General features: G+C 40.1%; 2 protein-coding genes across 6 annotated transcripts; one reads left to right on the top strand and one right to left on the bottom strand.

Moving 5' to 3' along the window:
- The first annotated feature begins 230 nt into the window (after positions 1–230).
- Positions 231–20,712, top strand: mtus1a (microtubule associated tumor suppressor 1a). Of its 5 annotated transcripts, none has more exons than XM_088431752.1 (15): positions 231–377; positions 3,806–5,779; positions 6,183–6,399; positions 6,890–7,114; positions 7,523–7,615; positions 8,244–8,357; positions 11,148–11,356; positions 13,566–13,632; positions 15,797–16,011; positions 16,161–16,266; positions 16,434–16,507; positions 16,856–16,948; positions 17,227–17,343; positions 17,442–17,539; positions 17,941–20,712. In XM_088431752.1, the coding sequence occupies exons 2-15, from the start codon at positions 4,127–4,129 to the stop codon at positions 18,194–18,196; spliced, it is 3,537 nt and encodes a 1,178-aa protein (XP_088287878.1). In that variant the 5' UTR covers positions 231–377; positions 3,806–4,126; the 3' UTR covers positions 18,197–20,712. The 5 variants fall into 5 exon arrangements, with proteins under 5 accessions (XP_088287878.1, XP_088287880.1, XP_088287875.1 ...); XM_088431749.1 differs by lacking the exon at positions 231–377 and adding an exon at positions 2,251–2,432; XM_088431753.1 differs by lacking the exons at positions 231–377; positions 7,523–7,615 and adding an exon at positions 2,253–2,432.
- On the bottom strand, positions 19,359–23,118 carry pdgfrl (platelet-derived growth factor receptor-like). The gene is made up of 6 exons (XM_088431756.1): positions 22,862–23,118; positions 21,858–22,131; positions 21,297–21,448; positions 20,413–20,706; positions 20,190–20,326; positions 19,359–19,596 (listed from the first exon to the last, which is right to left on the bottom strand). Exons 1-6 carry the CDS (start codon positions 22,914–22,916, stop codon positions 19,408–19,410), a joined length of 1,101 nt encoding a protein of 366 aa, XP_088287882.1. The 5' UTR covers positions 22,917–23,118; the 3' UTR covers positions 19,359–19,407.
- Positions 23,119–23,515: the final 397 nt, after the last annotated feature.

Here is a 23,515-nt window from a genome sequence, read left to right as displayed (position 1 = left end):
AATAAAATATTAGCAAACAAATCGTCTTTGAAACATTAACCCTAAAAAAACATACAATAAGTACACTCACGATAGATCGGCTGTTTGCTGCGTTGTGCAATATTTTAATCGATGTAAATGTTAAGAAACGTGACTCGTTTTATAAATGCAGATAGGTCAAAGTTCACTCCTCTACAAAGCAAGGCATACGTGTGCAAAACGTGTTCGAAGTTTGAACATGAGTACTTTCATGGAGGAGTTTAACCCACACACTCCTGACATTGTTCTATTATTATAAAATAGACTTGTTGAAGAATTGAGGGAACACTGCATAAATAAACTTGGCTCATCAAGCTACCCTGCGCGCTCCCGTTGTTTGTGCACGCTCCGGATGACAGGTACACACTGTACGCTTTGTTTCAGCACGTATATTACAAACCACTGTTATTTACTCCTTTAATCGTCAGGTAATAGAGTGATCTTGATAATCATTCTACCTGTGTCCGTACTTTAATGTCAGGTGCAGAAGTTACAAAAATTCCCCATCACAAACGCCTCACGACTGATAGCTAACAACAACGCCAACTTTGTGCTTTTGTTGTTTACGGTATTTCTCATTTTTATCGAGTTTCTTTATATAATTGAACAGAAGGTGTTGTATTTGTGGCGTTTGCTTTTAAGTTTTCGACGTTGTTAATTGCCAGTTGATTGCATTTGCAGCTCTTAAGCGTTAGTCTTGAGATCATGTTTTATACATTTTAAACTAGCATGAGCTGAAATGTTTCCTTGATTTGACACGTTGCATGATTTATGAAGAGCATTTAACCGATATTTGTCGGCAACCTACTCTTAAATACTGATCTATATATACATTGTGACCACTTGTTGGAGGATAATCCATCGTCATGCGTGTGTGGCGAACCGCTTCGTGTGTAGAAGCAGGTGAATTTTAAATGAACTTTACTGCAAATAACCCGAGGGTTGACACCCATACAGGTGCTCTATTTTATGTTACGAGCCTACGAGTGCGAGTTTTAATACCACAAGTCAAATAAACCATTTAATGCATTTGTCAACTGTTTTGACATAGCAGCAATGGCCTTGACGGGCTGCTAACCGCCCAGATTTACTTTAAAATAAAAATGCCTCTTATGACAGGAAATCTTCGAGCAACTGAAAATGTCGGTGCTTGAACGCGATATGCAAGTGTGAAAAAGTAAAGTTTGAAAAGGTGGTGATTTTCAGGTACCTTAGTGTAAATTGACGTACCCTTGGCCGCCATTTTGGAAGCTGACGTATTGGTTTGTTTCTGTTTATCAAGTGAATAGGTACATTTGATAGACCATGTCCAGAAATAGTGAATTGCTGTGCGCTGACCGCCATGATACAGATGAAAGGTACAAGGAAAAGACTAAGATTGTGGATTTCACAAATCAAAACCATTGAGTTTACCCCAGCTAGTCACCCAGTCTATACCTGTTTGTTCTGAACACTTCATTGAAGGTAAGCGTCAATGCTGAGCAAGATTTTTTTTTTTTTTTTATGTAACTGCAAATACAGTAAGGATCTCCACTTTTCAGTCCTTATATTTTAGTTTTAGTACTCAACACATGCAATCTGGCTTATTCTTGGCTATGGGAAACGCATTTTCTGCGATTTGTCCGATTTTGCGATTTTCTCAGCCGACAGAAAGCTTACCTGCACCTAAATGTGCCCCAAAAAAACTGTTAGGTGGTGGGTTGCTCCATCAATACTACATTAGTGTAGGATGGAAAAGTCATAGGTATCATTTTTCTTCTCTAGATGTGGGGGTGGCAAAGTTAGACTGACACAACAGTTTGCAAGAGTTTACAACATAGCTCCGCCCCTGGCCATAGTACCTGGTTGTCAGTGGCCATGTATAGATTAAGCATAAATAGCAAGTGTCTTAGGGGTCTTAGACTCTGGTGTCACACTGCTGCTGTAGTAGTGGGATCAAGTGTCAAGCTGTGTGCAGCATGAGGCTATATCATCAGACCGGTGTAAAAAATATATATATTATCTTGAGAGATGGAGTAGGTTTACAATCCGGGGTTGTGTAATTTTCCTCTGTAATGAAGCATTCCGATCCTCTCTTTATTTGGCCCTTTCTAAAAATCTGCTTAAAAGAGACCCTATGGCTTCTTAGCAACAGTGAATACCATCTAAGCCTGGCAGGCTGTGGCCACTCCCCCTGCTCTGAGCTCAGTAGGGATGAGTTAACATGTTCATTTCTTGGTCAAGTTGGATCTGGGTCTTTTGACAGTCTTTGACCCATGCGCTTCTACCAAGGCAATGCCACCTTTGGACAGAATGCACTCAAAGAAAGAAGAGCTGAAAAGCAGCATGTAAGGCACCGTATCCAAGATGTAACAATCAAGTTGTATAGTTGACTGAGCGCAAGGAGGTAGCTGTGTCTGAAGGATTGCCATTAAGTGAGTCTTACAACTACTGCTTTTCTTATTTGGTGGAATTTAGAACTTTTTAGCAAAGGAGGCAAATCTCTTTAGTTAATCGTATAGTGATGTTTTCTTTCGTGTATCATAAATCATTTTAATTTGACTACAAGTAATGTCAGAGTTATTTACACCAGCAGAACGGATGCCCTGCCCATTTGTTTCATAATGCAGAGCTAAAGTCCATTAAATTTATGACAGGCCCTACGAGGGATCAGTCTCTCTACTACCTATGCATGCATGGTTTGAATTTCCTGCTTTGTTTGTGTCTTTTACAGTTTCGATCAGATTTGGTCTTTTGGTCATGTTTTTAGAGACACTTCTTGGAAGATTTGACAGATGTGTAGATTGTTTTACTCTGAATTTGCCAAGGACGGAGTGCTTGAAAAATGGATTGCTTGTTAATTTGTGGGGATATTACTCTACTAACTTCAACATCAAACTTGCTAAATAGTCACATTGTGCATTCTGTACCATTACGCCACACGCACTACTTTGATGATGATACATTTTCAGTACATTTCCAGTTTTGCTGTGATAGTGACCACTCATTCTTAAAATCTGCAATTTCTATAGGCTGCAGCAACAACTATTCTCATATATTGTATTTTCACTTTGAGTGCTGTTCAAGCTTAAGTAAATGCGCAAAAATGTCAGTCTCCCTTCTTGAGCCCTTGCACGGGTAATTTGATGCTCCTCTGTGCTATGAACCACAATGGTGCTTTTGTTGTCATGCCAGACTGAGCTTAAAAATGAGAGTTCTCTAATTGCATCGCTCATTTACAGAATTTCTGTTGATTCATGTTAAATTTTTGCCTTTGGTGTTTGTAGCGGTTGCAATTCATATGACTCAATGTACTGTTTTGCACCCAAAAAGACATTAATAATTTGTTCATCCAGCTATTGTTACAATGGTGAATGTTGAAGAGTGCAAGCAGATGGTCTTTTGAAACTGCGAGCATCATTTTACAGCCGTCATGTTATGGCTTACCTGTTAAGAGGTGGCACAGTGCATCATAATTTTCCATAAAAGCCATTGTTGACAAAATTTTGACACTACTGTAGTACTACATTAATAAAAAATGGTGAGCTCCCCCAAATACCGAAAGAATTACTAAAACTATAGTACATTACTTTGTAGGTTTATGCAATAATGAAAAACAAGATATAGGTTTAAGTTCTAAAAGATACATTTTATATTGTTAGCTTCTGTAACATTATGCAAATTAGAAACATAAGGAGGCATCTTTTAACAAGTATGGGCATTGTATGATAACGTAAGAGGGATTAAAATTCTTTCTTTTAACCTTATAGGACTTTTAATTAATTATGTTTTTATTCCTCGTCTACAGATGTTCATGGAAGATCAGCACATTTGATGGATTATTGCTGCCAGACGGATGTGTGAATGTTCATAATGTGAAGCTTTTACATGGCCAGAAGCCCTCAATGTCTAATTCAACAATTAACTTGTCTTAGAATAGGTATGTTGCACCACAAAAAGACATACTGAGTCTTCCTGTTGAAAGTCCTCACAATGAGCGCCCGTCAATGAGCAAGCCTGCGGCTCTCCTGACATCAGCTTGTTAAATCACTTCCAAAACAACGGCTTGTATGTAAATAACTTGCAAATCGCTTCCTCACTAGAGGGTCATTTGTTATATAACACAAATATGAGCCTGGATCAAACATACTTCCCCAGCCCTCTCAATTGGCATGTTGATGTTTTCAATAAAAGCTTCAGCTCACACGGCTATGAAGACCCAAAGGAGTCCCAAGCTGTTCATGAGAACAAGACAAATAGAAGTGGAAGTGTTGTGACATGTCTCGACTCTTCTGCAAACAACACACTTAGTTCATGTGAAGCCTCTCGAAGAGGATCGAATGATAGTTGCTCCAAGAGTTCTTGTGAAATGGTGTTTAGAAGCAACAGTTTTGCTTTGGGGGACACGTCCGTCTTGGTATTGTCTTCCCTTGATGGATCATCCATCTCATCAGCTGTCGGACATGAAGCTGACGTACTTACCATGCCCGCTCTGCCGGACGTGTGTGAAAAATATACAGAGAGCTCAGGACATCCATGCCTTGGCATGACTTTTACACTACCTAAAAACTGTGAGCTTGACTCGGGGGAAAACAGTTTGAGCATGTCGAAATCACCAATGACTGTGGCAAATGAAAATCATGGAGATTTTCAGAAGACCTTTTTGCGTGACGACTCTCCAGATCAAAAACAGTTCGCTTGTGTTGAATCAGAACCATCGGCACATTTCTTTGAAACCCCCTCAAAAAGTAATACCTTGTTGCCCCATCTCTCAAATCTTAAGGATGTGAACAAGGATAATCATCAGAAGACTTCCACACCAATACTAAACTTTGGGAACCAAATGGTTCATTCCCTTTTAGAATCCCCTTGCACTGAAAATGCATGCAGTTCAAGACCATTCCCAAATGAACAGCAAGCATCTGCAATGCCTACAAAACATTGTGGTCCAGGTCTACCTCCATCAGCCAAAAAAATAAAGAAAATTGATATTAATTGTCCTAAGCCAGACTTGAATAATGTAAAGTCTAAAGTTGTGACCAGAACTGTGGGTGAAACAATGATGTTAAGGTCTTCTCCACAGCATAAACACCTGCAAACAAATATACTCAGTAAATGCACCGAGCGTCTTGGAGGAACGAGCAGGTTAAGTCCAAATAGAGTCAGGAATAGCAATGCATTTGTTGATGTTTCTTCTAAAAGATCAAACAATGCACACAGACTAGTTAATCCTGGGGCTGTTCACTTGAGTTCAACAATCACACAGTCGCCTGGGAAGACTGTGGGCAATGGAACAAATAGCACCATAAGCACTGCAGCAATTAAATCTGCTTCATTAGCCCAATGCAGCAAAGCCAACACGGAGAGAGGGAAAACCGCTTTAGGCAAAGTAGAACGCTCTCCAGCAAAATCCACTGGTAATGAAACTATCTGCTTACTATCCCTTGAACATTTACCTGATGAAGATTTACAGAAGGGTCGGAAAGCAATTCCAAAGCAGAACACCTCAAATAAAATTGAGGTGAAATCAGGCTCAGCTTTGTACCACGTCAAGACGAGGCTTCGATGTTCATCGGAGACGTTACCTTCCTCACTTCAGCCACCCAAGGAAAGGAAACTGTCGAAATGCTCATCTACCCTAACAATTCCAAGGAAGGAGACTCAAACTAAACCACCGACCCCAAACAACTCTTCCCAGCGTAAACTTGCCTCACAGATGGAGGCCTCTAAAAGACCTGCTGGAAGCCTTTCTCTTAGAGAAGCTAATAGAATCAGCCTAGTGGTAAGTAGAGGTTTTATCATACGACTAGTATGAAATTCAATTATCCATATGTTATAAATTTTGCTATAAGATAATGATGTCTAATGTGCACATTAGCAGCGCGACTTTTCACAATACAATTTAGAGTGCAACCTGTGTGAAAAGATGTAGCCGCAGATGAAAAATGCAGAGCTTTAAAAATGGTTGGTAGAAATTCTGATTGGCTGATAACATTAGTTTCCCCAGCCACATGGCTGGTGTTCAGCAATTTGATTTACAACCCTGGTTGCAAATAGACGCAAATGTAAACGATTCCTCTAGCATGACTGCGATCTATTTAAAACTATAGTTCCTGTGTTTATGTTATCGATCTCAACAGAAAAAAGAAAAAACAAAACTGAGATCTTACCTCATCTCTTTGCAGACCGAAGAGGCAGGAGAAGCCACTTCGGAAAACAACAGAAACCAAGGACAGACATCCTCAAACCAAGCACAAAAAAAATATGTTTCACAACCTCCTGTTGCCAGCCCCAGGCCTACTACCCGGTCTACAAAACAGCGACCAGGAGATAAATTAGAGGTTGACTTCAGACTATCCAAAGGTGTAAGCACCCCACAGTCAAAGCCCAATAAGGTTGGAGGTAAAATAATTATTTCTTTGCAAGTTAATTTTAAGGTGTTGCATAAATACATTCCAGACTTGGTTGTAGTTTATACATTAGAGTGTGGAATTTACCAGTTTATACTAAGTATCAGGGAAGCAGCCATTAGAATAATCTCCTGTCTTACTTCTCGTCATCTCATGAGTCTAAACAGCCTCCTTTCAGCTTTTCCTTGCTCAGCATTTTAAAATCAGTTTGAGGGAAGGAAAAGGAGTCTTCCTGTGATTAGAAGTCATTTTAGTGGTGGAAAAAAAACATAGAAAGGAATGAAATGTACCTCTTAATGCAGCTTTGCTTTTTTCCAAATTTTAAACTTTGCAGTCTCACTCCTCACTGACTTTTATTAGCTTTTTCTGTTTTGTCATTGGTGAGTTTTATTTAGGTTATGTATAGTACATCTTGGGGTGGGGGGGTCAGTCTAACTAACTAACTAGTCTAACTATATTTTATCCATTTTATTTAATTGCAGGAAGTCGAAGGATTTGGACAACAGCTATTGAACCAGTCTCGGCAGCGCGCGTTAAACCCCAACTGAATGTATTTCGACCCCCTTCAACTCCCACACGTCCCTCTTTCAAGGGCCCTCCCACTACCCCTACCTCTCAACTACCTCTCAAGACCTCGGCGCCATCCAAAAGCCAAAACGAAAGACGCAATCAGACTGATCAAATTGAAGGTGCAGCAAATACACAAGGTGAGACTATCAGGGTTTAACATTAGTGATGTCAGTGTGTGGGTGCCATTACTGTAGTTATAGCTCTTCACTTTCCAGGATGCTGAGGCATAGCCACAAAAAATCAATATACTGTTTAGTCTTTTTTTTTTTGCCTTTTGTATTCTTCTCTTGAATGATTAAAATGAGCCATTTTACCTCGCCCTCACCTTTTTGAGGTGTTTGTAACATTAAGTGGGAATCACAGAATGCACTGAAGAAAAGAAGACATTCTAAAGAATCCTAATTTGGCTATCAAAGAGGTAAACAGTAACCAACCTCTAATTCAATATCATTTGGCAAAGTTGTTGTTTTATTGCAAGGGTTTCTTGTTATGCTGTCCCATGCCATTTCCTAGTTTTGTATCACTTATCTCTGCTCGTCCAACAGTTTCTGCGATAGCTGCACATAAACAAGCCACTGTTAAAACGGTTGCACTAAAAGCAAGGTTAATGCCAACCCCAGGAAGGTGGCCTGTACCAAGTAAGGTCACACATTTACACAATCATTGGGTGAATGTTGGAATAGGTCTAGCCTTATAAAAGGACCTCCACTGACAGTATCCTTGCTTTAATGCTCGCAGCTGAATGCCCAAATCCAAGGTCTTCAAATATTGATGTTTTAATCCAACTAAATGAATTGTCAGTCCATGAGGCGTTGTTGGCTAGATTCACTAGAATGTGAAAAGAAGTCGATGTCGGCAGTGTGTCTACTGTTTCGGAACATTGTATTTGAATAGTACTGGTGAGAAAAAGTTATCCGACCAGATCAAGTGCCCTTGTTTAGGTTGCACATGGTTTTCGGTGAAGAAAAAAGACGTGAGGAGAGAAATCCATCATCATTTACCAACTAAGGCAATGCCGGTTGTAAGATAAATTATGAACGTTTTTTATTTTCTTTTTTTTTTTTGTATAGGTTTATTTGACGTGCACTGTCAAAGTAAGACATTCCAAGAAAGTAGCATTAACATAAACTACACGCTGCCAACTCATCATAAATATTAACTATAATAACTTAAAATTAAGCTATGAAACCTTTCTGAGAATAAACATGCTTAAAATGAAATTAGTCTTCCCCCCTAACATGTTTTCTTTATGTGTGTGTCGAACAGTTATATCCACGACAAACACACCTAGTACCAAGAAAACTTCTTCTACTTCTTCTCTGAGTCCTCCAAAAAGAACTACATCTTCTAGACTAGTTTGTTTCACGCAAAGTAAACCAGGTAAGCAGTTTCCCCATTAGCACTCAGTGCTATGGCTTATACCTATCATATATTATGTGATATACATCTGACTTTTCCATGTCTTCTGCCAAAAAAAAATGTGGTGTGCATGTGAATATATGTGTTATGTCTTCACAAAATCAAGCTTATGCCTCCAAACAAACTGAGATATCCATATTCCAATTGTACATTTAAAGGGATCGTGTGTAACATTTAGACTGTTTTTCACTACAGACAGCATGAGGTGCTGCAGATGCTGCATATACCATTGTCCAAAGCAATAACAAACATGTGCGTACACTGTCCCTTTAATTCACTTTACATTCATTTATAATGCATACTATGAAGGCAAAAATTAAAAACACTTGAGTGGATGACTTTGGGAGAGAAAAGAGGATATTGTATAAATATAAAACAGCCTGCTAACAATAAGTTCCAATTCAGTTGTTGACAGCGATGTAATTATTTGCAACATATAATATGCAAATATGTAATTACGTATGTATTACGTATGTATTTACGTATGTATTATCAACCATCTAATTTACTTGGCAGCTGTTGACAAGGGACATATTAGTGGTTATCCCCCCCCCCCCACACACACACACACACACACACTTTAAACACTGCTGATGAAGCTATGAGCAATTTACAAAACTTAGCTCTTCACTTCTGTTCACTTGAGCAGAAGTGAAGCAGGGAGAAATGAAGTGACTGAGAGCGCTGAGAGCTAGATAAATTCCTATTGGCTACTGTATTTCTCCGCCTCCCCACACACCCACCTTCTTGCCCAAGCATCCTGCTGACAGAACTGCCACTATCATTTTAAATGTGACGAATGCATTGGCCAATGACTGACCAGCTTTACCTGCAGAATTAAGGATGGTGTGCAAGGCCTATGGAATACAGGACAATGTCCATCATGCAGGCTCTATGGTGACCTGGGTGTTTAACCTTTTTTCTGTCGGTTATGCCTCATTGGCGTAGTTTTTATTTTTGGAAGAGAAACGGGCTGCTCTCTCCCTGCAGAATTTTCTTGGGTTTCTCGCCAAGATTGCAACATTGAACTTTTTTTTCCAAGTAGTTTTTCTATATGTATATTTACCTTGAATTCTGAGAGATGTTTTGGTCTCCAAAGCTCTCACCGTCAAACATTCATGTGCGTCTGACAGCAAAAGGCTTACTCCAAAATATTCAACTGCTGTCAGGATGTTGGAAAAACACAGTGGTTTTCCAAGCAGGTTAGTCATCTAATTTTGTTTTATCAAACTTAGTTTGACTGTATGGCTCCTGGTCAGTTAGATTTGCTAACATTTTGATATTTACAGTTCTTGGCCTGTGTTGTAAACTGTCTGCATCTATGTTTAGCACGGCTGTTTACTTATTCTTACGCGGGTGGTTCAACTTTCATTTAAATAGAGCAGTCACCGTAATTTTATCCAAGGCAGTGAGTGTCCTGCCGGATGCAAATGAGATTACGGTGTTAGATTGGTTTCACTATACAGTAGATATTGTGTACGTGCGTTATTTTTATAAAATGTGCAAATGAAAAATGGAGGTACGAAAAAAAGGACCTTTTATACAGTATGAGACCCACTTATCTAATTTCAGACTGAAATGGTCCAGAGGTTATTTCGGGCTCTTTGTTGCACTTCACAATTACTAGCTCAAACTTTTGTAGCAAAATTGTGTTTTCCATAAAACTGGACTGTTTTATGTGTTTATTTTTGAAAGGTTTAAGACATGTTGGGCTCAAAGGTGTTACGATTCTTGGAATGGTAACTTTTTTTAATGGCGCCGCTATTATACAATGGCTTACAAATGTCACAAATATGGCACTGTAGTCAACAAATGTGGTGTCCCATGTAATGTCAGTGTGTGACTAGGCTGAATTGTCTACTGTAGTGCCAACAAAGAACTCAAAGTAACTGATTGTGACTACCAGTGTAACTCATTACCAGTTCTATGCTGCGATATCTCCTAACAAGCCAACAAAACCCCCCCAGAAAGGAAAGTGTACGGCTAAAGGAAGCGTCTTTGTAAAAAAAAAAAAAAAAAAACAAATGTTCGAATAATTCAGTATTGTCTTAAAAATCACTGTTCACATCCAAGTGGATACGGAATGTCCACCTATTCAAACGGTTGAGGACTTCAATGTGTTTTAATTTGCACGGTCCAATTTTGGATACAAATACAAGAAATACATTAACATGTAATATAACATTAAGAATGTTACAACATTGATTTGAAAAGAGCAAATATTTGAGTAACAGATATGTGCTAATTATTGAATCTTTAACATATTTATGTTAATTGCTGATGTTTGAAAGTGATGGCTCTTCTGCAGACAGCAGAGGGCAATCTCATTCCAAGTCTACAGACTGCTTTTAGTACATGCAGAAAGTATTCATCGCTTCACTTTTTCTGCGTTTTTCTCATTCCAAACATGAATTAAACACTTATGAAAAAATGTTGCCCCCCCCCCCCATCTTTAATTTATTTAAAAAAAAAAAAAAATCTTCAAGCACAGAAGAGTTTGATGACCAGGTCCACAGATCTCTCTATTGAATTAGGAAATGGAAAACTAACTGCATTTAGAGGATCCATTTATATACCAGACTATTGGTAAAGCAGCTCTGGGAAATGTCAGTAGATTTGATTGGACAGAACATCTGAAAACTCTAGAAGCAACCAATATGGTGACAGTTGACCATATACAGTATTACGCTTATGGGCGATTGATGATGATCATGAATGCTGTCACGATTCTTGGTTATGATTATTTTACAGTTGAAAAGAACAAGCCCAAGACATGTTCTCGGACGCAAGTGTCAACATCTCAAGCAAAACAGAATAAAGGACCGCCAGATGAGGTGCAACCTATTCTACCACAGAATGGCAGAAATCACCAAAAGATCCAGAATCTTGGTGAACTACTTAGAACTGCAAACTGCAGATTTGAAGCAGTTACTATTGTCTTGCAGCAAGCTCTGGCTCAGGTAGGAATTTGAATTTTTGCACAATGAAATACAAATACTTTTGCAAATGTTTTCAAAACAGCTGACAATTTGACAAAAATATTTCATCCAAAATGTTTTTGGTTAATTCAATACTCTGTATTCTTTAGCGGCAAAACAGTGAAATTGAAAAGTTTTGATCTTTTAGTCCTCAGTATGATAAGTCATGTGTACATTACCGGATAGAGTACTAAGATTACAACCCACGTTTGGATTCATAAATGCAATCCATTTTTTTTTTTTTTTGTAGAAATTTATCACCTCAACAGTTTATTTATTTATTTATTTTTTAAATACGAATATTTAACGGGTGTCATTGCTGGGTTTGGTTGAGGATTTTCTCATAGTCATTCATAAGGCCAAGAATAGATGGCTCTTACCATCAGTGTGAGAATGCCCCAGCTGTTGGCTTGATATGGTAAATTTAGCTAGTGGCCATACCCCTTACCTAGCACTGCACAATGTTTATTATCTTTTGCTTGGATGTTGTGATAACGTAGTGGAAAACTGGCTGTGAAACCAGCAGGCACACACAAATAAGTTCACTGTACTTGGACATTCAAATTTTTCTCATTCATTATTTGATTGGAAAAAAATTACCTCACGGCCAGGAGTTTTTTTTGTTGTTTTTGTCTCTGTTTTTCTGTGCATTATGTGTGTTATCTTTATTCACACTAGGGACCTACATACTAAATATTATATATCTTTTTCTTGCTCTTGACAGGGTCATTCCTTACCTTTTGGGGATACCCTACACCGACGTCAGATTTTGGTATCCAAATTTGGCAATATTTAATTTTCTCAGCTTTTCTCCTCATACATATTATAGTCAGAATTATTTTCCCATTCAGAGAGATAATTGAAAAATAGCTTTGAATTATTTGTCCTGCTTGAGTTTGGTCTACAACCTGCAGATGATTATTGCCTGAGATTAGTGATGAAAAATTTGAAAATGGATATCGACTCTGTCACTGTAGAAAAAAGGGTGTGTAACAGAGGAATTGTGAACATGAAATCCTCCAGAGGGAGTGGTGCAGAGGTTTAGTGGATGATTTAATGTTTCGTTGGATGCGAATGGGGGAGGATAGCAATACCCCCCCCCCCCCCCACACACACACACACACACACACACACACATCCTCTTGGGAAGGTCAATTCCCAGCTTGCTCCATCATCGCCACAAATGATCTGGCTGCTCCATTCTGACTGCTTGCATTTGCTGTCTTAAAGTGACCTCAGTTTAGTAGGGAGGAGCCTGTTCTTCCTTTGGAAGCCTGCCCCTTTGTGTGTGTGTGTGTGTGTGTGTGTGTGTGTGTGTGTGATGTTTTTTTAACGCAGCAATGTACTCAGCAGTCAGTTAGCTCAGCTGGAGAAGCAGCTTGTAATCCAGGAGGATGTAAGTGGAGGTGGTGCGGCCACCTGGACCGCCGTTTGTCCTGGCTCGTTTGGTGTGCTTAAACCCCAGTGGGGATCCGGGGTACCCAGGATCCAAAGACTGATGTCATGGGCTGTTCAGGCAGCAGAGGGTGCCTTAATGCGCCTCGTGCTGCAAAGCAGGTGACTTGTACATTGACGTTTCATTTGTAGGTACCGTTGTATAAAGCATAGGATAGGCTTCTGTGCATGTTTAAATTTGGAGGGTGATGTTTGGCTCATTTTTGTTCTTGTTTTTAGAGGTAGTGTATCTTAGTTAGGAATCAGCACAGTAGAAGAGCGGTTTAAATTAAACAGTAGTGTCATCTTGGAATCTTGAAGAGCACTGCAGCAAGTGCGGCTACTTTGACAGTCAGGGCAGAAGTAAAGAAACTGTGCCAGCAAAAATGATGAGCAAACATGGGACACAAGTTGACTATCGAGTTTTACTTTTATTCTCCTCCCCTTATTCCTGATGTTTACTTTTGTGTGCAATTGCGGTTATACTGCAGTGCATATTTGGTCATATCCTGACTTGATAACTGAATTCATATCATCAGTGCCTTTTCTGATTGTCAATAATATCCTGCAATAATTAATATTTTGTAACTAGCTAATGATATAACATAATTAATAAAAGTATAGTAATAGGATAAAATAAGAATATTTTCATATATCCTCTTTTAAGGACTGGTTATTTAGCAATCTAACATGTGAAATGTGTATGCTTGACTTTATTTTGACTTCATATGTTGGATCTGTTTTAAATTCTGTGCAGCGTGATGAAGCCACGGGGAAGTGCAATGAACTCTCTCAGCAGTTGGTTAACCTGCGAGGAGAGCTGGGTAAGATGGACACTTGATGATTTGTACACACATTATGCATTTGATTGTACACACAATCAAAATCAAAAATATTTATACTGTTTAATTCCTGGTGTGCATCTCGTAAAGACAATTCAATACATGTCTTGATACATGGGTTTAGATACCTTTTTCAAGGGCACTGTGGCAAAACAATGAAACACACGTTCTCCAACAGGTGATGTACAACATCAGTCAGTCACAAGCTTCAACAGTTCCCACTTGCCTGCTGCATGAGCAGTATTGACCTAATACCCACCATGGCAGTATATTTTAAAATGTAGAGGTTTGGTTAAATCAAAACCAATTTCCCAATTCACTCCAAAATGCCACATTAAAAACTGTCATCATGTTGTTGAAACTTACGGGATTGTTTTGCTTTGCCTTTGAACAATATGCTTAAATTTCGTTTTCAATTTTGATCACATATGTCCTCTGCAAGCAAAGCATCAAGCAGATCTTTCACGTAATCCCCCCCCCCCCCCCCCCCCAATTTACCCAACTGAGCCATAATTGGTCCGTACCTTGACGACATATGATGTCATAATAAGTCTACAGCAAGAGGGAAAATGTGTTTTTACAGGTACTAATTGTCCATGCATAACATTTGTTAGCAAATCATATAAAGACAAAACATTAACTTTTTACTGCTGAAAATGGCTAAATAAGTAAAGAATCCCTTTAATCACTTCATAACTGTATTAATAAAGTGATGGTAATGATGCTTTGAGTACCTTGAAGGTTGAAAAAAAAAAACAATACAAGTGAAGCCCAATTACTATTGAAGTGATACTAAAATGGATTAATTCATACGTAACACGATGTTAATTACACAAGAGAACGCTCATCATAGATGACCAGTCGAAATTTCATAAATCCTGGTTTATGTGCTGTGACGTTAAAAGGGCAACTGTTTATAAGTGGTTTTCTGTCAAATTACTGGACCTTTTGTGATAAAACCAGCCTTAAGAAATTATTTGCATTAATCATGTTATTTCTGCTGATTGTTTGCACTCCCTCACCACACATACCCACACCTTGTTACAAATGCCTCGGGACTTACACATGACTGCTATTAAATCCTGAGCACTGTTCTAACACATTCTTTTTTCTGAACTGTCTGTCAGACCTCAAGTCAGACCTCGTTGCATGTACTGTAGCAACAGTTTGAAGTGGTCTTGTTCACTTTCCATTGCAGGCTTCACATTCCTCCGAAAAGTATTCTCTGATGTCCTCAGCCAGGACGAGGATACTGTCAGTGCCACACTTCCTTTATCACGACACATGCAGATAGCATCTATGCATCTCTTGCGCCCAACCCATGTCGGACCTTGGGCCAGAGCGTCTAACTTTAGTTCTGGTATAAAATAGAACTGCAGTGACCGTATGAGCCAAATGGTGTTTGTTGCAAGAGGTGGATTTGGACTAAAGGCTCATATGACCAGATCACAGTTGCACATGGTTGTGGAATGCACTTACTCGGCCCCTACATGCCAGAGCCTGATAGCTGGTCCGAGTGTTGGCTTTGCATCTGCTCCTGGATCTGCTACCGTTATTCCACTCGCAAGAAGATAGTGCTTCACACTCCCCTTCAGTCCTATGATATTTTCCCTCTATAGCCTGCCAACTTAACGTACAGTTTAAACGATCAGACGCGTTAGAAATCATTGTGCATCATACAAATATGTACCGTATTTCTCCGTGTACAAATTGAGTTTTTCCCCCCTCATTTTCAAACCCCATATTGGGGTGGTCGATATTAACCCGCATAAACTCAAAACCAGACCAATTTTCTCCGCATATCTTTGTTTGAATAACATTAATTTGAAGGCAAAATAAGTAATATGTCATTTACAAGGCTTAAAATGGTTATACACCTCTAATTCGTTCTAGTGTGCATCCATTTTAGCGCATATGCACTTGAGTCAAGTCAATGTGTGCTTGAACAAGCCGGCATGGATGTCGGCAGGTGGGGGGAGAAACGCAGCAAAAAGCAACCGTGACATTCAAGAGAAAGTATTATTGAAGGAAAAAAAAAATTCTAATGTAAGCTGGCACACGTTTTGCAGCTGCATCACCTCATCGTGCATCATTGGTGTCAGGTGTAAGTAATGGAATCCCCCCCCCCCCCCTCCCCATTTTGCAGAGTGTTCAGTCACCTCATCTGAACGACTAGAAAAGGAAAAGCAGGACTTGCAGGATTCTCTGGAGTGTGCAATGCAGAGACTGCAGGAGCAGCATCAGAAGGACCTAGAAGAGATGGAGCAGAGACTGCGGGTCTTCTACCAAGCTGAGTGGGATAAGGTCCACCTTAGCTATCAGGGGGAGGCAGACAAGTGCAAAGCTCTGCTACAAAAACAGGTTTGCCTCCTTTTTCACCAATTGAGTTTTGATCCATTAGTGCTCATATAAAGTAATGTAAAAACCTTTTGTATAAATAATCAATGCACATGAACTAATTAGTATCACTATGGGCTGTATTGAAGTGATTTCCCTTGTTTCTCTTAAAGATGGAACAACTTGAAGTAAGTCATGACGCCATGAAGGAGGAATTGGAGCAGAGCCACATAGAACAGCTGCAATGCATTAAACAACAACATGAACAGTCACTGGAAGGTGAGTGAGTGAGTGAGTGGAAACTCCTTTGAAATGCTGCTTTTTAATTTGTCATATACAGTACAATTTTACACAAAATATCCAACGTATGCGATTATTGACTTGAACGGTTTCACTGAGTTTATGTATTTATTTATTTTCAAATAATGAAACCGCAACTTTTCCAGAGCTCAGGAAAAGCCACACACAGCAACTGGAGTCTCTGGATGCAAGTTTGAAGGATTCCGAAGCCGCACTCTTTGTAAGTTAGGGCTGTCACTAACAATTATTTCAAAACGTGATTATTCAGCATTTTTTTTTTTTAATTAGTCAACCAATCATAACTTTTTTTTTCCTGAAAATTAGCTAAAGATATGATGCAGGTTCCACATAACTTCATGAGCCCTTCACTTCAAAGACAATATGGAATATTTAAATATATACATATATAAAAATTAAGGCTTTTAGGTGCGCCTTATAGTGCAGAAAATACAGTATTCTGTATTCTTTGCTCATTTCATTTTGACTCTGCAGCACAAATAACCTCTCACAGAGCCATGCATGTTAAAAGAAATAGAGTTAAAACAAAAACTCACCCTTTCTTCTGCAGGCACAGATACAACTCTTGACTCAGGAAAACGCTGAACTGATCGAAAAGCTCACTGCAAGGGAGAAGAAACCAAGAGAGCTGGCGGATAGTCAGGTGTTCATCTCTTGATTTTGCACCGGTTGCAAAAATCATTAACAAAACCATCAAGAATTTTGTATATATGTATATGTGCATGCATGCCCCATTGAATCTAAAACAAGTTTCTTCATTATTCGCTGGTCTCACTTCTGGGTGTTTTAGTTCATCCCTAGATGTGTGATGAAGTTGAGTGCACTCATGTAGTTTTCATGGTGACAATAATATGGCATAAATGCTGCTGGTGCTCTGGGATCCTAAGGAGTCCATTAATTTTTTGTCTTCTTTCCCTGTAGAAGGACTCAAACACTGTGTATCTGGAGCAAGAGCTAGATAGCCTCAAAGTGGTGCTAGATATCAAAAATCAACAACTTCACCAACAGAAGAAGAAGATGATTGAAATTGAGGAACTGGTAAGTAAGATTTAGAGCTGAGACGAGGGACAGCATGTTCATCAAGAATTAAAATTGTAATTTCTCGCCCCCAAACACCGTCCCTTCCCGTACCACAGCTTGAGAAAAATGTTAAGTTAGACGAGACCCTTAAGAAGGTCCAGCAGGAGAACGAGGACCTTAAAGCCCGCATGGACCGATATGCTGCTCTCTCAAGGTAAGCAACAGCAGATTTACTGGTACATTGTGTGCTTTAGAAGCTTGCTTTTGTTAATTCAAATATAAATACAGCACTGTAAAAAATCTAAATTGGGATGCATTAGCTTTAAGTTTTTTAATGACATTTTAATGGAGTTGTTCTCTACCCCAAAATTGGATCGCCTTCTATTTTGATTCATTTGTGGAGCATTGAATAAACATATTGTATCACAATACCTCATGTTTCTTGATGTAGCTCTAGAAGCTAAAACAGCTACATCTGGATTTCACCTGCTTGCCCATGCACAACGCATGAGAGTGTAGATCATGCACTCTGCTCATCTACAGCCATTCATTTCCTGTTTTGATTCGATTCGGGGTCTAGCGGGTTGTCTAAACGGATGTGTTTGTTGCTCGCAGGCAACTGTCTGCAGAGCAGGCCGTGCTGAAAGAATCCCTCCAGAAGGAATTCAAGGTGAACTATCGTTTGTCGATGGAGAACGAAGAGCTTCTCTGGAAACTCCACAACGGGGAACCAAGCAGCCCGCAAAGGGAGTCACCCGGCTCTATATCTCCTAAGGAGTCCCCCAGCTCTATATCTCCTTCGCAGTCCTTCAGCTCGGTGTCACCTCGCAGCTCCGGAGCCCGCTCGGCCTTCCCGCTCTCGCCCAGATAACGACGGCCCCCCCGCTTCCCGGAAGCAAACTGATTGGTTGAGTTCGTCCATCTTACAGGTCACACTATTATCAGCCTGTGGCTGTGGATCATCTTTTTCAGATTAACTGTGGTCTGAGCTAGACAGAAACACAAAGTAAAAACGATGCACACGAGCACTTAATAAGCATGGCCATGTTGTTCTTAGGCTGTCTATAGAGGGATTGGGGATGGGGGCAAAGAATCTCAGGACTTGGATGTCATGAATGTAATATGTTTTTTTTGCGGGGTAGGCACTGGATGTTTGTCTCTTTTGAAGCTTGGCATTCGCACACCGCATGCACGTTGATGCACACTTTCTGCTACAGTCCTGCTCTTTTTGGGATGTGGATTCCTGTAATTTTAGTCACAAGTTACCCGAAGGTGTGACACCCCCACCCCCCAACTGTCTAGGCACAATTATATCTAAAAATTTAACCGATATGCTATCTTTGATATTGTGGCTGGTCCAGGACCCTCTTCAAATATATCTTTATTTTGGTGTTTGGCCACGGGACCAATTCTATTTCTGAGTGTGTTTTGCGTGTCGGTCCAACTTCGCACCCCTCAAAGGAATCCTAACAGCTTTAAAACTGGGGTCTGTTGGCAGAAGGCTTTGCTTCAGCACGTCTTAGAAATGTCTCCTTTATTGAATCGTTGTAAAAATTCTATTTTTGGTGGGTTAGCGCTGTTTGAAATATGCAATAAATAAATTTATTTTTTAAAACTAGTTTTTTTTTCTGTTCTTCTATTTATTTTATCTTTTCTTCTATCTAGTTCTATTCTTTAAAAAAGAAAAAAAAAAGAGTCACTTGGTAATGAGTCCTGAATTTAATGCAGAAAGTCAGGGGCAGGCAGCACTAAAACAGAACATGCTCTGGGCCTGTGTAACACATTCCACATATGGAGCATATTAAAATGTCAGCCTGGCAAAGTTTTCAACTTTAACCAGATTCTTCTGCTTGTGACTGGCTGCAGAACCACAGCAAATCTCTAACTGCTGTCCTCTTTTCCCTTGTCACACTTTCAGCATCGAAAAGTGCTGCAGTTAAGTGCATTATAGTGTTATTTTTATTTCAACTCGCGATGTACTAAATCCTTGAGCTTTGTAACATTTTAATAGTGATTTAAAATAAACGCACTGATAGGTTTGATTTAGGTTTATTGTATGAATCAACGTAAGCAGAAATGAAGCTATTTTGACATGATGCTGGTCATCACAAGTGTTTCGCCGTGCTGGTTCTTGGCTTTGCATATGTATTTCCCAAAATCAATGGTCTCCATGTCCTCCACGCTGAGAATGCTCTGTGTGATTCGTGTTGTTTGACCCCGTGCTCGATTGACCAGCCTCCATGAAGTTTGGGTGTGAATGGGACGCCGGCCCTGAAACAAAGAATGAAAGATACTGCTTTTGACACTGTTGATCATCATATACTTATAGAAGGGCTTGAATCATGTTGGTATCTCGGGGTCAGCACATTCTTGGTTCAGATTTTACATGTCAGAACGCATTGTGTCTTTCATGACAATGCGACCTCAATCTTTTACTGTGTGGTGTCCCACAGGGATCAGTACTTGGTCCTTTACTGTTTAACATCTACATGCACCCTCTTGGTGGTATTATACGTAAATATGATACAGTGAATCCCCGGTTACAGCGTCTCTGGCTTATGTTATTTTTCATGTTACGAAGTGAAGTGAGTTTTTTCGTCCCCTCTTTCTGGCATTTTTCCTGCTTTGCAATAACAGCCACAGATGGGGTTTTCGAGTTTTTCCTTCCCATTCTGAGAGCTTTGCTGTTGTGTACTTATGAGATTCTGTATGACTTCATTTTAATCTGTGAAGCCCTTTGAGACTGCGGTGATTCAGGGCTACTAATAAACTTGACTTGATGTCGTTAACATTTGTCAACAATGGTCTTACGAAAGACTTAATGAGACTGAAATGTCACAGACTGTGCAGCAAGGCGCTCTCACCTGTCCTGGATAAGACCAGGTGAAGCTTACGTCGACATCCGGCTCTCCTATCACGCTGCAGGTCACGTTAACGTTGTCGCCTCCGCTCACCAGCTCAGAGGAAGCCTTCAGGCTGACAAACGGTGGACTACTAGGGACTGTCGAAAGCAGATAGGGTGCAAGAAGTTTCTTAATTTGAAGTGATAAGCGGACTGGTAACGAGCACCAGTAAAGCCAGCTTTACCCTCTACATAGAGCAGCTGGTATTTCGTGGAGATCTGCGGTGTTCCTTTGGCCTCGGCCTTGCAGTAGAACACCCCCTGATACTCATGGCCAGGTGTCTGTAGAACAAAACCTTTGGCGGGGTCATAGTTCAAAAATGTTTCATTGGTAGGGATCTCCTCAGCTGGGACTTCTCTGTGCAGTGACACCTTGGCCTGCGGAGTGGTCACGCGACATGGCACCACGGCCGGCTTGTCAGGCCGCAGGTACACAATCTGGAAGTGGATATCCGATGGAACAAAGAGGTTGTCCTTATCTGTAAGAGATGTTTGGAGTTGATTGTTATTTTCATTTTTAAAATGAATGTAATTGCCTATTTATAATGTATAGCGGCTAACCATCGATATTCAACTTCTCAAACGCATAACGAGTAGAATGAATAAAGAGGAACATCAATTTGCGAAAATCCATTCCAGTTGTGCCGTGTGTCAATCTGGGATGGAGCTGCCTCACACTGCATTTTATGATAGATTTGTGAATTTGTAGACGCAAACACGAGTGCTCATTCTACTCATTAGAGTCATTGTGTCAGACATAGGGAAAACACACACTAAAGATGTAGCCAGTCAATTGAAGACAAAGCAATGGGGAAAAAAAATCTCCTATTCATAACTCATTTACAGTGATTTAGTTTTCCAAATGGTTTGATAAATGTCATTAACAAAAACTACTGTATTTTCCACACTATAAGGCGCACCGGATTATAAAGCGCACCCTCAATTAATTACATATTTTCAAACTGTTTCCATATATAAGGCGCACCTGATTATAAGGCGCACCATCAGCTTTTTTTTAAAGGCTTTTAGGTGTGCCTTATAGTGCGGAAAATACGGTATGTCCATTTACCTGCAAAATAAATGTGGGAGGCATACACATGCTCATGATCCTTTTCGCACTCGCGACCATCACACACCACCACCCAGCAACTGTACTGTCCGGTGTCAGCAGCCGAGGGCGATGTCAGGATGAGCTGACTGTACTTGTCGCTCTGTGTGATGCTGGGGATGGGAAATGGAGAAAGTAGGAAGCAGAGCATAGATGTCAAATGTACAAATACACTCTCCTCAATTCAGCACAACTGTATCACTGCTCTCTAGTTAGACCGTTTTTTACCCACCACTAATACATGAAATTGTTGCACATTAGAACACTCTGTACCCTCCTATAGTCAACAAAGTCACACTTCTTGGTTTTTCCACTTTTTCCTCGTTCGCCTGTGATATTCCTTCTAATGACCCATACCCATGTAGACAATTTAATTGTCTGCTTTATTGATTTTAACGTGCTTAATAGCTTAAAAAAAATCTTGCCCCATACGCCTTTTATTTTTCTGTATTCGGACCTCAAAGTAAAAACTAAAATAAAAAATTGGATACCCTTAGCTACACGCGTGCGCTAGTTGATCACCTTAGACGAGAGTCGTTGAAGGCGTCCAAATAGGTGGGATAAGACCATCCAATGTTGCTACCTTTGCAGCGAAGCTCCAAGTTGTTCCCGGGGGCCAGAATTGTGCTCTGGCCCAGACGCAGGAAACGGCCCTTTTCCAGCACCTGTGTCAGCAGACTGTGGCCTCTCCCACTTCCCTCCTTTAGTTTGGGTTGACGCATCTTCCCCCGTTTCCCTCCGGGCCTGATACGGTTCTCCCCTGAGTCCTTTCTTCTCTTTGCTTGCTGGCAGGAACCTTTAAAAGGAAATTAGAAGATAGATTACTAGTAGACCCTGTAAAGGGATTCCCCGGATTTGTTTCTAAATCATTGTCAAATAGTGGGGGCGGGGCCCCTGGGATGACCGCAAGGAGCAGGCTTAAAAGTTAACATTTACGCGTAAATGGTAACATTCACTGAATGTTTGTTTATATTTTCTTTTGTCAAAGTTAAAAAAAGAGAGAAACATTCATACTTGCACATTTTTTTTACATAATGAGATTATTTGAGGTCACTGTAGCAAGAGTGTGTGTGTGTGTGTGTGTGTGTGTGTGTGGGGGGGGGGGGGGGGGGGGGGTTCTTTTCCCTCTTTCCGAGGGGGGTTTTTGCAAAAATTAATCGAGAAGCACTGCAGCAGATACACACACATTGGCCAAAAATTTTGGTGACCCTCTGTTAATAAGAGAACCAAAACACTGGTAACAGAAATAGCTTGAATCTGACAAAAGTACGAATTATTAGACGTGCAGTCACACATGAACAATTTACAGTGTTCAATACAACTCTCATAATTTTTCAGAACATAGCAGCAAGCCAGACTAACCAAGGGAAAACAAACAAGCATGAGGAGAACATGCCATCTCCTAAAAGAGGGTCCAACATCAGAATCCCATAAACCTCAGAACGTTTGAGGCTAATCTGATCAGTTGCTCATGAGAGCAACAATGAAAATCAATTGCATTGAAACGAATTTTGCAACAGACTTACCATGTTGGAGCTCTACCAAAATCAGTACCAGGCAAAGTACTACACAGAGCTTCATGCTTTGCTGGATATTAGTTCCCAAGGCGGTGTAGCGCAACAGGCGCCTCAAGAGAGAGGGCTTTAAAATTGCACAGCTTCAGGATGAAAACGGAGGTCAGATTCTAAAGTTTGCTGGAACTCTGCAGGCTCCAGCTGGAGTCTTTAGTTTTCCAGCTCCATCCCTTTTCCAGAGGCAGAAGGAGGAAGGCAAAATAGGAAAAAACACGGGGAACTTTGGTTTCCTCCCTTTGCTCGTTTGGATCTGCTGAGTCAAAAGCTCTTTGACGCTCCCTGCTGGCCAAAAACTTACACGGCAGTTGCCTGCTGTACTCCTCATCATTTTTTACATTGGTCCTCCTTTGATATTTGATCTAAGATATTTTATGGAGGATTATGATTGGTTTGAAATGCGTGCATAATCGTCTTAGAGCAATCAATCAACCAACCAATCAATCGCTTAGCTTGCAGTCTAGCTCGAACGAAGCGTATACTCGTTAATGAATAGACTCTATTGAAATAAATGAGCTGACCAAGACAAAATATTCATACATAAATGAAGCAAAAGGTCTGTAATCAACACAACACAAAACTTCAGCATGTTCACAAAACAAAATAAAA

This window comes from Hippichthys cyanospilos, chromosome 13, assembly GCF_059441005.1.
Source record: "Hippichthys cyanospilos isolate Australia breed blue-spotted pipefish chromosome 13, RoL_Hcya_1.0, whole genome shotgun sequence".
Taxonomy (NCBI): Eukaryota; Metazoa; Chordata; class Actinopteri; order Syngnathiformes; family Syngnathidae; genus Hippichthys; species Hippichthys cyanospilos.
Note: the sequence above shows the minus strand (reverse complement) of the source record. Positions and strands in the feature narration are given on the sequence as shown.